The following is a 16,943-nucleotide window of genomic DNA, read 5'->3' as shown; positions in this document are numbered from 1 at the left end:
AAACCAATTAACATAAGTAACTCAACACTGCAAAATACATGGGGATATATTAAACTGCATAATAATGTTACAAGGTCAAACTGCGCTTAAATGTTCCTTTTAACATTGTATGTGGTGGAATATATTTCATAATTTCATAACTTTGATTTATATAGAAACAGCTTAATTGCTGCAATTTAAAATTCACATTAGAACTCCTCATGTAAAACACCTCTAAAAATTATTTTACTAGCAAATACTAGACCTCTTGAAATTATATGTTCACTGACATATTTTTAACTTAAGGTTATAGACCACATTGCCTGCATATACTTTTCTAATAAAAGAAAAGTCTATTTATTAATTATAATTACCAATGACTACTACTAGTCAACACATTTCCTAAAGTCTCTACCTACAGAATAAATTATATCCAATTCAGTTTTATTCTTAACTACAAGGCTAAACTGTGAAACATTCCAATTCTGTATAGTACTAGATTCTATAGAAGAGACTGTGTTTTTCTAATTCAAACACAGCCAGGTTCAAGGGAATTAGTACACAAATCATTAAATTGAGTAATATAATCGAATTCAATTTTCTATCACTCAAAAATAGCACTTATCTATGAAATTAAATCAACATATAAATCAAAACATTACATTCATAATTATTACATTCATTCAAAATTGGAGTTTTTTCATACCAAATACCTGAACTAATGATCTGTCACCTTTTAATGGGACATGGGGTAGAGAAAATAAAAGCTAATTTAAAAAAATAAATTCCTGAATCAAAACAATTTTAAAAAAACAGGTTATAATATGTATTGACTACCAAATACCTACCCTAGTTAAGCATTCCTTTCAAAAGTTACCTCAAAGTTTAGTTTTTCATTATTACCTTTAAAATATCAGGAAAAGTTATTAGAGACAGAAAACAAGCTTTCTTTTCTTACCTATGCGGTCAAATGTTTTATCACATTTAGGACATTGCAATATCTTTTTGTTACTGTTCTGAATGACTACAGGAGTTAACCCCTCATGAATATTTCCTACAGAATCACCAGCTTCAGGTTCTTCTTCTGCATCATTATGATCTTTTTCACTTTGTTCTTCAATGTCAGAGTATTCATCTGACATTTCCTCCTCTAGTTCATCTTCTTCAGCATTATATTCACTTCCAGGGTCCTCGGAATCATTTCTGTCTGACTTTTCCTTATCAAAATTTTCTTGATTCAAATTGTCTGACCCATCAGCACTTTCTTGTTCATCATCACTGGTGTCATCAAACTTAACAGGACACTTGCGATTCCTTTTCGATCTTCTTGTGGAAAAACTTCTCTCCAGCATTTTTAACCCATGTTTTTTCCCTAATAAAAGGGATCTATGAGTTTTAGCTAAATGATTCTCTAAAGACTTTTTATAACAAAAATGTCTACTACAGAATTTACACTGATGATTATTTGATAGTCTTCCAGCTAATTCACTTAGTGTTTCTTCTGGTGATGACTTTTCAGCCAGCTCAGACTGAAAAGTGGCAACATTTTCATTATTTAGCAACTTAACTGCATCTATAATGTCCAGAAATTTTGCTGCCTCTAAAACAAGGGGTATTTCATATTTGTACACAAAAAATTCTGATGTGTAAAGAAATTCAAGCAAATGCTGAAAAACTGAGTGTGTTACGTGATCCAGGGTGACAACATCAGTGCTTGGATTTTGCTCTCAAACAGGCATGGAAATAACTACTGCCAACAGCAACAACAACTTTATGGGCACTGAATTCTTTTCCTTCTACTATGATAAGTAAGTCACAGAAAGATGGTTGCTTCTGCCTGTCATCATTTAAATACTTCAGCAAATTCTTGTTATACTGCAAAGAACTCAAAAGTTTTCTCTGATCTGGAGAGGGAGGAAGTTCCTGGTAACAGTGAAGAGCTTCAGGAGTTGGTCTCTCTGTGGAATGAGTATAGGTTACTTCGTCACACTCCACTGCAACATTGCCTTCTGAAGAATCTTTGCGATAGCCTAGATGGATCTTCTCGTCAAGATTTGAAGTAACCTTTCTCCTTTTCTTCATTGCAGTACAACAATTTCAGAACAAGAAACTTCATAAGTGTCTTAAAGGATTTATTTTAAAAAAACAAAAAACAAAAAACTAGATTGTCTTGGTTAACAGCTTCTGGAGGGGCGTGCCCGAGGATTTCATGGTCTGCAAAAGAGTAACAACCACGTAAAAAAAAAAAACAAAACAAAACAAAAAAAAAAAAACCCACAAAACTCCATGGCAAAGCAATCCTAAATTATTCGCGGCATTCGTCTGCTAACCCTTTCTAAATCAGAACTAAATTAGGATAAAGTCACACGTTCTACTCATTCGTGGCTCAGATTTTAGGGTGGAGAACAAGGAGGGCCGGGTTATAAAAGACAGCCAACAAAAGAATAATTTTAAAGGAAGCCGGGGCACACCTTTCAGGCCTGATTCACGAACGGGGTGGGAAAAAGGGGGGCAAAAAAGGAAAGGACCCCCTCCAAGATCGCTGAGGGTGCAGGTTGAGGCGCGCTACATTCATGCTTAGGGGCGCTGGGTTGGTGACAATAAGGCCGTCGCGGCCGCGAAATCCACGTCTCTCCATTAACATGCCTTTTCCCAGGGCGGGCAAGGCACACCTCCTCAGGGACCGAGAGCCTCCCACGGCCAAAACCACCCCGCAGGAGACGGCCCCAGGAGGGGCGCTGAGCAGGAGGAGTAGGGTCAACCACAGGGACGACGAAAGGAAGCAGAAGAACCTTCCCGGGCCCTGCCCAAGCGAAGACTGCACTCGCCGACGCGAACCCGCTACCCTTCCCACCCCAGTTTCCCTGGGCAAACGCCCCACAGATCCATTACCGGGAACCCAGGGCTCCCCCGCTGGCTCCCAGCCGCTGAGCTCCACTCTCGGCGCGCTCGCTCCAGCGCCTACCCACTTCCGGGTTCAGCCCCCCACCTCACCCTCCCTCCCTCTGCTCCTTCCCCTCCCAGAGCCTCGCCGCCTCCACAGCCACGGAACACGTCAACCGCGCGCAGGCTCCAAGCCTCTCGGAGAGACCGGCGCGCGGCCCTGCGCGGACCACTGCGCATGTGTGCGCACCCGGCTTTGCGCATGCTCTGTAAGCTCTCCTTGCTCCCTAGGGGATCCTAGCTACGCCCCAAATCCGTTACTCCGGGTTTTCGCGGTGGTTTGGTGGCCTACTGTGATTGAACTAGACGAACCTTTGCAGGAAATCTCCCCGGGGAATGGCGGGGGATGGGGTGGGGAGACCTATGAGTTTAGTAGCACCTGGCAGACGCACGAAAGCACGAATGGATTTCATCCTCGCTGATATATTTAATAGCATGTGATCGATCACGCACCAAGGGACCTAAGCCCGTCTTAGCAAACACACTGCGTGTAAAGAACAGATGTCGATGTCCTTTCGTTTGTTTGTTTCTACTTTAAATGGCTAACGTGGCTGCTCCTAAAATTATTTTTTAACTTCTTAATGTACACAGAAGACATTGGAAAATGTACGTGTTAGGACAGCAAGGGCAGCCAAAACAAAAAGAAAAATCTACAAGAACAACTTTTGAAGCCGGTACCTAAGATTTTGCATTTCTACAGAGTCCCAAGAGATGCTGATAACTGCTGCTCTAAGCACCACATTTTTACTAGCAAGGTCCTGGGTCAGGTGACTTTACAGATGCAAGACAAATAAGAGACTGAGGCCAAATAGAATAGGTAACCAAACTGGTTACCCACTCCAGCCATCACCCCTCTCCCCGACAGGTATAGCTGGGAATCTGGAAGGGCCACCACTCCCAGTGGAAGAACTTGTGGGGGTGGAAAATTTCTCCTACGAAAACGGAAACTTGAGGAAACTTGACTGACTCAAATTTTCTTTGATTTGAAAATAGTTAAAACTTTTAATGAAAATTCCCAGCAAAAGCACTCATACGAATTCCAGACACGGATGCCTATCACCTGGGTGACTCATTCCCACAAAAACCAGCCGTCTAAAATGAGAGTAAGTGAATAAATAAAAAATAAGAGAGTAAAAGAACATAAAAACAATGTCCATAGGTTTCGGATATACAAAGCCTGAAGATATTGTATTTTTTAAAAACAGAAAACAAAATAAGTGTATTTAAAATATTTTTAAAAATAAAAAAAGTGAAAGGAAAATGAACAAAAAAATTATTAAAAATAACCAAGCAGATTAAGAAAATAACTTAGATATGAAAGCTATCATTATACTAGTACTTAGAACATAGATAGAAATGTATAATTATGAATTCTTATATTAAAACAGAAGAAAGGTTAAAACAAAGTAGAAAATGAATATAGCCAAAGAAGTGAAAAAAGAAAACCTTACTGAAATGTAAGAAAGAGAGACAACAGAAGAAAGATCTATTAGAATACTTGAAAAGTTGAGACATTTCTGTGAAGATATGGTTATTAAAGAAAAAAGAAAATACAAATATAAACCCAAGAGTTTATTTTCTTTAATAGTTTTGTAAATCGTGTGGAATGCACATACTGTCACTGTTAACAAAGTGACATTTAGATGAGTTCTTTAGAATATACCTTAAAAATTCCAAACATTCCATTATTAATAATATCTATATATGTAAAAGAGTTTAGCTGTTCCGATGTACTTTGCTAGTCTTTAACCTGTTATTCCCTGCATGCTTAACTGAATGAGCTGTAAATCTATTTGATGGATCGCCAAATCCTAGAAACGTAAAGAGAATATAACTGAATGCAATAGTAATTAAAATGATGGATGTAATCCTCTAACAAAATATCAACCTGTACTTTAAAAATGGACAGAACTGAAATGAGAAAGGCAAATCTAGATTAATATACTAACTTAGAGTAACTAATTAGATCAGGAGATAAAAATTACTAAGAGCTATACCATTTTTTAAAAAATTATTAACAAAATTGACCTAAATGACCCACATGAAATAGGGCATCTAACAGTTACAGTATACATATGGAGCACTTATATAAACCAATCAGGTAAAAAAAAAAAAAAAATCAGGTATTAAGCCATAAAGGAATTATCAACATATTTCAAAGAAAAGCAAGAAAAAGAATAAGTCAGGAATTAATGAAAAAGAAAGGAAGCATTCTCTTACAGATCAGCAAAGCCAAATGTCAGTTCTTTCAGGAAAAAAATCTATAAACGGATCGTGTGTGTGTGTGTGTGTGTGTGTGTGTGTACACACATATACCTATATCAGGAAGGAGGAGGACAGGGACCCTTGGGTAGCTCAGTCAGCTGAGCACTGGACTCTTGATTTCAGCCCAGGTCATGATCTCAAGTTCTTGGGATCAAGCCTTGCATCAGCCTCCCCGCACAGCTAGGATTCTGTTTGTCTCCCTCTCCCTATGCCCCTCCCCCAGAAAAAGAAAGGAGGAAGACATTACACATCCTATAATTATTAAAAGTGAATAAGCATGTTATTCCAATAAATACAATAAAATAAAATGGACAAATTATTCAGAATCTAAAACTTAACTTTATATAATTGATATATATTTACCAGAAAGAATAGTCAACACCAAAAGAAGGAACAAACAACATGAGGTATAAAAAAGGCATTATTACAGATTCTAGTCACATTAAAAACATAACAAGAAGGTATTATAAACAAATTACAACAACAAATTTCAAAATTTATATAAAATAGACAAATTCCTAGGAAAACAAGTTATCAAAATTGAATCAAATAAAAGTTTAACTATCTTATTTTTTGTAAATTCATTATAAAAAGTCCTCCAGATAATAAATTCTATCACCTAAGGAAGAAATATTACCAATTTTATACAACTCTTCCAAAAAATGCGTTTAAAAAGAGGAAGGGAGCAATATATATCTTACATTACGAGGCCAGCATAATCATAATACCAAAATCTGAGAAGGACATTGCAGGAAGTAAAAATTACAAGTGAAACTCACTCAAAATTTAGGTGCAAAAGTCTTAAACAAAATCAAATCCAAGTGTTCTATATGTGTGTTATGTGTATATGTATGGGGAGTGGGAGTGGGAGGGAGAAAGGTTTACAATGCAACTAAATAGGATTTAGGGGGCACCTGGGTGGCTCAGTGGGTTGAGCCTCTGCCTTCAGCTCAGGTCATGATCTCAGGGTCCTGGGATCAAGCCCCACATCGGGCTCTCTGCTCAGTGGGGAGCCTGCTTACCCCTCTCTCTGCCTGCCTCTCTGCCTGCTTGTGATCTCTGTCAAGTAAATAAATAAAACCTTTTTTAAAAATTGGATTTAATACAGGAATGCACAAATTATTTAAATTTGGAAATGAACTAATATAATTCTTATAAACTGAATAAAAGAAAAACCAACTCAACAGATGCAGAAAAATATTTAATAAATTAAACATGTAGTCCTGACTTTAAAAAAATCTCAAACTAGAAATAAAAATATCTTCTCAGTACGATAAATGGAAAGTCAGCAAATACCATACTTGACCAAAAGAAAAAAGTCAAGATTTCCACAGAGATTGAGAATGCACGAAGAATGCCTTTTGTCTTCACTAATTTGACATTAAAAGAAAAGATTTTATTTATTTATTTGACAGAGACACAGTGACAGAGGGAACATAAGCAGAGGGAGTGGGAGATGGAGAAACAGGCCTCCAGCTTAGCAGGGAGCCCTATGCGGGGCTCAATCTCAGGACCATAGAATCGTGACCTGAGCTGAAGGCAGATGCTTAATGACTGAGCCACCCTGGTGCCCCTAATTTGACATGTTAATGGAGATTTTACCCAGAAGAAATAACCATGGAAAAGAAATAAAAGATATGAGGCTTGGAATGGAAAAATAAAATTATTATTTACTGAAGACAAGATTAGACATTTAGGGAAAAAACTATGGATGTGTTATTAATTAATACAAAAAATTATACAACAAAAGTTAATATGAAAATAAAATAGTTATTATACTATATGAATATGAGATGAGTATAGAGATTATACTATATGAGATGATCGTATCTGTCAATGTAGTCAAATTGGTCAAATACACCTCTAGATGTTGTGCAGGTATTTTTTAGACGTTACTTATGTTCATTTCAGTAGACTTAAAGTAAATATCCTCCATAATGTGGATGAGCCTGTTAAAGAGCTATTATTACTGACACTTGTTAAAGAACAGTAATGCAGACTTTATTTAGGAGATCTACCTCCATGGGGCTTTGTGGTGGGAAACAGATATTGGCCTTAATTTCACATACAAAGAATAGCAGGAATTTATAGGCTAAGGGAGATGGCATGTCAGTGGATGGAAAATTATTAGGAGGAAACCTCAGGGTTAAGTGGGGGGATTTTGGCTAAAGAGACCTGACAGGATCTTGCTGAATGCAAGCCATCATGTTCAGTCATCACTTGGGATGTGATGGAGGATGAGAAAGATAGTGGACAGTAAAAGTGAGGGATTTTGGCTAAGCTTAGTTAGTGGGTTCTTGCTAATATTGAACAATGAGGAAATCAACTCAGAAGCTCAAAAGTCAGGTCCTGTTGAGGGACAGCTTAGAGGAGCCTCATTAAAGTTTGGTCAAAGGAAGAATCTTTGTTAGACCTCATCTAATCAGTTGAAGGCTTTGTGAGCAAAGACTGAGCTTTCCCAAAGGAAGCAATTTTCCCTGAGATTTCAACATAGAAACTCTGCTCAAGTTTCCAGCCTACTGCCCTGAGGTATTTGGACTCAAGTGGAACATCAACTCTTACCTGACCTTCTAGTTCACAGGCCTGCCCTATGGGTTTCAAACTTAACAAAACCCACAATCAAACATGAATCCAATTTATTTTTAAATTTAAATTCAATTAATTAACATATATCACTGGTTTGAGAGGTAGAGATCAGTGATTCATCAGTGTTATATAATACCCAGTACTCATTTTATCACATGCCCTTTTAATGTCCATCATTAATTAATGTCCCACCTCCCTCCACATTGTACCTATGATTAAGAGTCTCTTATGGTTTATCTCCCTTTCTGGTTTCATTTTGTTTTGTTTTTCCCTCTCTTCCCCTATAATCCTCTGTTTTGAAGATAGAGGCCATATTCATAGATTGGAAGAATCAATATTGTGAAGATGTCAATTGTCCACAAATTCTTAAAACATTTCAATTTCTTAAAACATTTATCTTATTGCTTCTATTTCTCTGGAGAACCCTGACCAATATACCAGCAGTGAATAATAAAGAAATAAAAAATTTAAAAATAATGCCTTTTAAATTTCCTCAAATATATAGCACCAGCTGCCATTTCTCCAAGGTGTCAGAAGTTCAGAGGAAGTAGATGTTGGAAAAAGAGCCCATGAGGAAAGAGCGAAAGTTGAAAACCACAAAAGAAATGAAACCTACACCCTCCAGAATCTCTTCCCTGTGTTTTCCTTTTGCTCATCTGTCATGGTCTTAAATCAATATCCTTTAACAGACTGTTTCATAAGTTTATGTGAGAAAGTGAAAATGTTTTTATTCATTTATTTATTGAATATTCATTGAACTAACATGTACCACGAATGTAACATTTTAAGTAAACTTAATGATAAAAAGATGTTTTTCAACAGCATTAAAAATATAAAATACCTGGGAATTAATCTAGTGAGTTATGTTCAAGACCATTATACAAAATTCTCTACAACACGGCTGACAAATTTACTTCTGTATAGGGCCATGTATTAAATATCTTAGGCTTATAAGATACAGATAATCTCTATCCCATTTTATTCCTTATTTTCTTGACAACTCTTTAAAATGTAAAATTTAATCTTATCTCATGGAACATACAGAGCCATGAGCTGAATTTGACCTATTGGCCATTGTTTTCTGAGCCTTTCCCCTAAAACATACCTCAGAAAAATTAAAGAAAACCTAATAATTGAAGATAGAGGCCATATTCATAGATTGGAAGAATCAATATTGTGAAGATGTCAATTGTCCACAAATTTGTGTGTAGATTTAAAGACATCATTAAATTGGATTTCATCAATACTAAATGTTTTTTTCCCCCCAAAAGACAAGGAAATAAAAAGGCAATTCACAGAATAGAAGATATTAAAAAACATACCTGATTAAGGACTTATATCCAAAATTAAAAAAAAAAAAAGAATGTTTGCAACTAATGAGAAAAGGAAATACACATAAAATGAGCAAATGAACAAAATCTTTGAACAAACACTTCATGAAAGAAGATAAGAACATGAAAGATTATTTTTATCTTTACACTGCATCTTAGAGAGGATGCTAATTAAAATCACAGTGAGATACCACTATATATTCATTAGAATAACTAACCTTGTAAAGACTGATGGTACCAAGTGTTGGTGATGATGTGGATCAACCAGAAATCTCATACACTTCTCATTGGAATGTAAAACTTAAAGAAAATAAAAACATTTTCTTTGGAAATAGTTGAGCAATGTTAAACCTACACAAACCACACAAGCTGGCGATTCCATCTTTATTTGAGAAAAACAAAAGCATTCTACCTATAAAGTCTTATATATAAAAGTTCACAGCAACTCTAGTTGTAACAGTGAAAAAATGGGAATTATCCAACAATGCATTAAAAAAAAATTCACCCCAATCAAGAGGGATTTAGTTCCAAAATGCAAGGGTGGGTTCAATATTTGCAAATCAATCAATGCGATATATCACATCAAAAAGGAAAAAGATAAATCCCATGTGTTCATTTTAATAGATGCAGAAAAAAAGCAAAGGACACAATATAATGTCCATTCATGATTAAAAACTCTCAACAAAGTAAGTTTAGAGGGCACGTATCTTAACATAATCAACACTATATAAGAAAAACCCACAGTTAACATTGTCCTCAATGGTGAAAAACTGAGAGTTTTCCCCCAAAGATCATAAACAAGACAAGGATATCCAGTTTCACCACATTTCTTCAACATAGTACTGTAAGTCCTGGCCATAGCAATCAGGCAAGAAAAAGAACTAAAGGCATCCAAATGGTAAGGAAGAAGTAAACTCTTCACTATTTGCAGTTGACATGATACTACACAGAAAACCCTAAAGTTTCCACCAGAGAACTACTAGCATTGATAAACGAATTCAGTAAGGTCACAGGATACAAAATCAATACACAGAAATCTGTTACATTTCTATACATAAATAATGAGGTATAATGAGAAATTAAGAAAATAATCTTGGGTGCATTGGGTTAAGCCGCTGCCTTCAGCTCAGGTCATGATCTCAGGGTCCTGGGATGGAGTCCCGCATCAGGCTCTCTGCTCAGCAGGGAGCCTGCTTCCTCCTCTCTCTCTCTCTGCCTGCCTCTCTGCCTACTTGTGATCTCTCTCTGTCAAATAAATAAATAAAATCTTTAAAAAAAAAAAAAGAAAATAATCTCAATTACAATCATATCAAAAATAATGAAATATGTAGGAATAAAGTTAACCAAAGAGGTAAAAGATTTGTACTCTGAAAACAATAAAACACTGATGAAAGAAAATGAAGAAAACACAAAGAAAAAGAAAGCCACTCCATGCTCATCAATTGAAAGAACAAATATTGTTAGTATGTCCACACTAACCAAAACAATCGACAGACTTATGCAATCTCTATCAAAATACCAACAACAAGGGGCATCTGCGTGGCTCAGATAGTCAAGTGTCTGCCTTCCCCTCAGGTCATGATCTCCAGGTCTTGGGATTGAGTCCCATGTCAGGCTCCCAGCTCAGTGGGGAGTCTGCTTTTCCGTCTACCTCTGCCTCTCCCCTTGCTTGTGCTCTGTCTCTCTCTCTCTCCCTCTCTCAAATGAATAAATAAAATCTTTTAAAAAACACACAAACAGCAATTTCCACAGAATCAAAAGAAATAATCCTAAAATTTGTGTAGTACCCAAAAGACCTAAAATAGCCAAAGTAATCTTGAGAAAGAACAAAACAAGAGGTGTCACAATCCCAGATATCAAGACATACTACAAAGTTGTAGTAATCAAAACAGTCTGATACTGGCACAAAAATAGACAAATATATCAATAAAACAGAAAAGAGCTCCCAGAAATAAACCCTCACTTATATAGTCAATAATTCTTTGACAAAGGACGCAAGAATATACAATGGGAAAAACAATCTCTTCAAACAAATGGTGCTGGAAAGACTGGATAGCTACACATAAAAGAATGAAACTGGACCTCTTTATTATATCATACACAAAATTAAACTCAAAATGGATTAAAGACCCAAAACTGAGACCTGAAACCATAAAACTCATACTAGAGAGCACAGGCAGTAAGGTCACTGACACTGGCCACAGAAACATTTTTCTAGATATGTCTCCTGAGCAAGGGAAACAGAAGCAAAAGTAAACTATTGAGACTACATCAAAATAAAAAGTTTCTGCACAACAAAAGAAACAATACAAAACTAAAAGAGAATCTACTGAATGGGAGAAGATATTTGCAAGTAACATATATGATAAAGGGTTAGTATGCAAAATATGTAAAGAAGTTATATAACGGAACACCAAAAAAAAAAAAAAAGACAACAAATAAATAATCCAATTAAAAAGTGGGCTGAAGGCATGACTAAACATTTCTTCAAAGACATCCAGAAGGTCAGTAGACACATGAAAAAATGTTCAACATCAGTCATCCTCACGGAAATACAAATCAAAACCACAATGAAATATCACCTCACACCTGTCTGTCAGAATGGCTAATTTCAAAAACACAAGAAAAAGCAACTGTTGGTGAGGATGTGGGAAAAAAAAATCCTCATGCACTGTTGGTAGGATTCAAATTGCTGCAGCCACTGTGGAACACAGTATGGAGGTTCCTCAAAAAATTAAAAATAGAACTACCATATGATCCAGTAAATTCTACTACAGGGTGTTTATCCCAAGAAAATCGAAACATTAATTCAAAAATGTATATGCACCCCTATATTTATTGCAGCATTATTTACAATTGCCAAATTATGAAAACAGCTCAACTATCCACTGATGAATGGATAAAATAGTAGTATGTAAATACAATGGAACTTCACTCAGTCATAAAAAAGAAGGAGATCTTGCTATCTGCAACAACATGAATGGATCTAGAGAGTATAATGCTAAGTGAAGTCAGTCAGTCAGAAAAAGACAAATGTAGTATGATTTCACTTATGTGGAATTTAAGAAACAAAAAAAAATGTACAAAGAAAAAAGAGACAGATGCTTAACTACAAATAAACTGATGGTTACCAGAAGGGAGGTGAGTGACAGGACGGGTGAATTACATGAAGGGGATTAACAGTACACTTACCATGATGAGCACTGAGAAATATATATAATTATTGAATCACTGTATTGTACACCTGAAACTAATATAATACTGTATGTCAACTACAGTGGAATCAAAATTTAACAAAAACTGGAATTAACCCAAATGTCCAACAGTAGGTGACTTCATAAACAAGTTGTATATTCAAAATATAGAATACTATTACTTTACAATAAAAAAGAACAAACTTATGATAAAGTTAACATAGATGAGTCTGAAAATAACTACACTGAATAAAAGACAAAATGAATACAGTCTGTAGAATTCCATTTTTCAAAATTCTAGGAACTGTAAATTATAAAGACAGAAAGCCAATCACTTTGTTGCTTGGTTACAGCAAATGGGGTCAGTTTGTGCTAGATTAAAATAGGACAAAAAGAAAAATTTTGTTCATTATTTTGATTGTAGTGATGGTTTTACTAGTGTTATAACAGACCAAAATATACTTTACAGGCATGCAGAGTATTGCATGATAATTAATCATAAATAAAGTTATTAAAAAAACAAGTAATGTCAGACACATGAATAGAGATATACAAGTAAGCAATAGAAAAACAGAAAACCCACAGGTTCAGATTCACAGATGAATTTAGTATATAAAAAAGTAAAATTTCAAGTCTCTGAAAAAAGATAGACTGTCAAGTAAATGAGAATAGATAAAGAGGTGGGCATCAAAAATAAAAGTTGTATATATATTTTGATCAGCAGATCGAAATAAATTCCAAATAGATCAAAATTCTCAAGGTGAAAACTGAAACCGTAAAAGTACTATAACAAAACACAAACTGCAAGAGAAGGGTCACTCTAAACATGAATCAGAATTCAGAAGCAATTAAGGGATAAAATTATTAAATTAGCCACATAAACTTAAAATTTGCAGGGAGTTGTTCTAATATTAGTAATGATATATTAAGTAGTAATGATATATTAATGATATATTAAGTTCTCCTGCTGTAAACTGCTAGGTCAAAATGCTGGGGGTTTTCTTTCTTTTTTTTAATTATGTTTGGTTAACTGTTGCATAGTACAGCATTAGTTTTTAATGTAGTGTTCAGTGATTCATTACTTACGTGAAACACTCAGGGCTCATCACAACATGTGACCTCCTTAATACCCATCACCTTGTTACCCCCTCCTCTCTTTCCCCTCCTCTGAAATCCTCAGTTTGTTTCCTGGCATCCATAGTCTCTCATGGTTTGTCTCCCTCTCCAGTTTCTCCCCCTTCAGATTTCCCTCTCTTCTCCTTTGGTACTCGTGCTATTGCTTATGTTCCACATATGAATGAAACCATATGATAGTTGTCTTTCTCTGTTTGACTTACTTCACTTAGCAAAATCCCCTCCAGTTCAATCCAGTTGCATTCATGTTGATGCAAACAGTGGGTATCTATCCTTTCTGATGGCTGAGTAATATTCAATTGTATATATGGACCACATCTTCTTTATCCATTCATCTGTTGAAGGGCATCTCAGCTCCTTCCGCAGTTTGGCTCAAAATGCTGTTTTAACCAAAGTTTCTGTTTTGAATGTATGTGATAGCTACTGAAGTTGTGTTTAGGGAACTGTGATGTCAGGATCAGCAAGAAAAAGAAGCCTAGAGATGATCCTGTCACATGAGGGAGCTTCTCCCTCAAAGCAGTCACTTATTGAAAAACAACTGAAAAGCTGATAAGATGAGAGAAGTTTGACTCATGAAGCAACTAGATAAAAACTGAAATTTAAGGATCACCAAAAAATGAAGGACCTTAATAAACATTTCTTGTTTTCAGGTGGGACCCTAAAAAGCCTGACCTGTGAGTAAAAAATGTACCTGAAATAGTCCAAATCACAAGACTAAAGTCCTTAGTATTTTTGTTCCTTATTTGAGAAAGGCAATCTGGAATTGTTTCTTCTCTCAGCTTAGCTGTTGATCAGAAGCAAAACTAAATCCTATTTCAATTAAAATGACATCTTCTACACTCTTAACTTGTTAATTTTTAATATACAATATCCAGCATCAAATCAAACACATAGACAGAAAAGGGTATTTCAAGAAAGGAAGGGACAAAATGAACAAGTAGACAAAACAGTTCCACAGGAGATCAAGAAAATGAACTTACTGGACCAAGACAACAACAAAAAAGAAACTGTGAGCAATATGTTCAAGAAATTGACAGACAATATTGAAGATTCCAACTAAGAAATGGAAATTAAATAGAAATTCTAGAATAGGAAAAGACAAATGATAAAATTAAAAACAATTAATGAATTTAACTTGAGATTAAAAAGAGCTAAAGAGAAACCATTGAGCTAAAGATAAATCAGAAGAAATCTCCAAAATAAAACATAGAGACCAAGAATGGATAATACAGAAAAGAGAACATAAAAGTGAAACATGAATAGACCTAACGTAAATCTTAATAGAACCACAGAAGGAGAGGAAAATGAGAATGAAGAGGACTCAATATTTTAAAAGATAGTGGGTGAGAAATTCCCACTAATGAAAAAGATCAAGTGAGACATTCAAGAAACACTAGGAACTCGTGCAGGATAAGTAAAAAAGAAAAAAAGAAAATTAGACATGCCATATTGAAAGTGCTGAAAATCAGATAAGGAAAAAGAGAAATCTCAAAAGAATCCAGAACAACTATGAAAAAGGTATTGGCATTATCAGAGCAAAATTAGACCAAAAGCTGATTTCTCAATGGCAAACTTAGAATCCAAAAGACATCTTCACATCTTATTGATGCTAAAATAAAATAATTGGCAAGCTAGAATTATATACCTCGTGAATAAACCCTTCACATAAGAAGGGAAATAAAAACTGGAGTAAACCAATCTTGAGAGAATTCATTAGCTATAGACTCATAGTTACAGAAATACCAAACGGAGACTTTAAGGCAAAGAAAAAAATGATCATAGAGGAACTAAAGTAATAAAAAAAAAGAATAAAGAACAACATGAGTACATGTAAATAAATATTGACTCTGAAAACAGTAATAATAATAATAATTTGGGATTAACAAAATAATAACATAAAAGGCAAGATATACTGAATGGAATTAAGAGATTCTCAAATCCTGTGTTGTCCACCATATGTTAAAAAGTTCTAATTCATATGTAACTTAAATAACTCAAAGATGTTTGTTATGATCTCTGGGTAACTACTAAAATCAATATTAAAAGAGAGGGAGATTGGCCATTGAAAAAAGAATCCAGAAGAAGGAAAGAGAGAAAAATAAACAAAGCAGGTGAAAAAATAGAGAAATATAGTAAGATGGTAGATTTAAAACCAAATATGATAACTATTTAAATGTAAATTGACCAAATTATTCATTTAAAAGGCAATAATTGGGGCACCCTGGGTCGCTCAGTGGGTTAAGCTTCTGCCTTTGGCTCAGGTCATGATCTCGGGATCCTGGGATCGAGCCCTGTATCTCTGCTCAGCGGGGAGCCTGCTTCCCCCTCTCTCTCTGCCTGCCTCTCTGCCTACTTGTGATCCCTTGTCTGTCAAATAAATAAATAAAATCTTAAAAAAACAAAGACAATAATTGACAGACTGGATTAATAAACACCAACACTTGCTACATGATGATTACTATAGACAAACATATATAAATTTAAAGAAAAGTTAAAAGTAAATATTTGGAAAATGATGCACTATATAAGTACTAACCAAAATAGACTGATGTAACTATTTTAATATCAGACAAAGTAAATTTTAACAGAAGATGAGTTACTTGTGGTAGGACATTTCATAATAATACAATTTGTAATCTATGAAGAAGATACAGCAATTTCAAATATGTATGCCCATATGAAATTATCTATATATTTCATATATTTATACATTTCTATTTATCTATCCATATGTATGTATATATATATAATTACTATTTTACATCCTGATATAAGAAGATAAGAATACTATAATATTTTGTACATTAATTATTATATATAACATCATTATATACTTATTAATGGCAAAATGTAACTTAAAAACCCCACATATTTGGAAATGCATTAATACATGGATAGCCCATGAGGAAATAGCTCATAGATAAAAGAAAATAATCACAATGAAAATTAGGAAATATTTTGAACTGAATAATAATTTTAAAATATGTGTCAATCACCTCTTGGCCTTTTGGCTAAGATCAAGTATAGTATCTGTTCTTATCAGTTTAAAATACGCATCAAGGGGCACTTGGCTGGCTCAGTGGGTTAAGCCTCTGCCTTCAATTCAGGTCATGATCTCAGGGTTCTGGGATCAAGCCCTACATGGGGCTCTCTGCTCACCGGGGAGCCTGCTTCCTCCTCTCTCTGCCTGCCTCTCTGCCTACCTGTGATCTCTCTCCCTCTCTGTCAAATAAATAAATAAAATCTTAAAAAAAAAATCAAAACAAGTGAGACAAAGCTAAAATCATATTTAGATGGCAATTTTAATTTTCTTTTGCAATATTAAATTTAAATGCATATACTAGAGATTTAAAAAACCTGAAAATATTGATCTACATTTCAAGAAATTACCAAAAAAAAAAAAATTCAAAGAGATTACAAGGCTGGAAATAACAAAGAACTGATATCAATAAAATGGAAAACAACCATTTAACAGACAAGCTCAATGAAAAAAAAATTCTTCTGGTAAAAA

The 16,943-nt window shown here is 34.9% G+C and overlaps 1 protein-coding gene and 1 non-coding gene across 2 annotated transcripts in view; one reads left to right on the top strand and one right to left on the bottom strand.

The window, feature by feature from the left end:
* ZBTB41 (zinc finger and BTB domain containing 41) overlaps positions 1-3,024 on the bottom strand; it is a 49,577-nt gene extending 46,553 nt beyond the window's left edge. Inside the window, 3 exon segments of the mRNA XM_004756201.3 lie at positions 938-1,706; positions 1,708-2,193; positions 2,872-3,024. Of these exon segments, the coding sequence (XP_004756258.2) occupies positions 938-1,706; positions 1,708-2,061 (1,123 nt within the window). The 5' untranslated portion in view covers positions 2,062-2,193; positions 2,872-3,024.
* A 13,399-nt stretch (positions 3,025-16,423) lies between these two features.
* On the top strand, positions 16,424-16,611 carry LOC123393827. Its single transcript, XR_006608643.1, has one exon. It is a non-coding gene; the product is annotated as a U2 spliceosomal RNA (small nuclear RNA).
* Positions 16,612-16,943: the final 332 nt, after the last annotated feature.

This window comes from Mustela putorius, unplaced genomic scaffold (assembly GCF_011764305.1).
Source record: "Mustela putorius furo isolate JIRA1106 unplaced genomic scaffold, ASM1176430v1.1 tig00001012_pilon_pilon_pilon, whole genome shotgun sequence".
Classification (NCBI taxonomy): Eukaryota; Metazoa; Chordata; class Mammalia; order Carnivora; family Mustelidae; genus Mustela; species Mustela putorius.
This window is presented reverse-complemented; position numbering and strand designations above follow the sequence as displayed.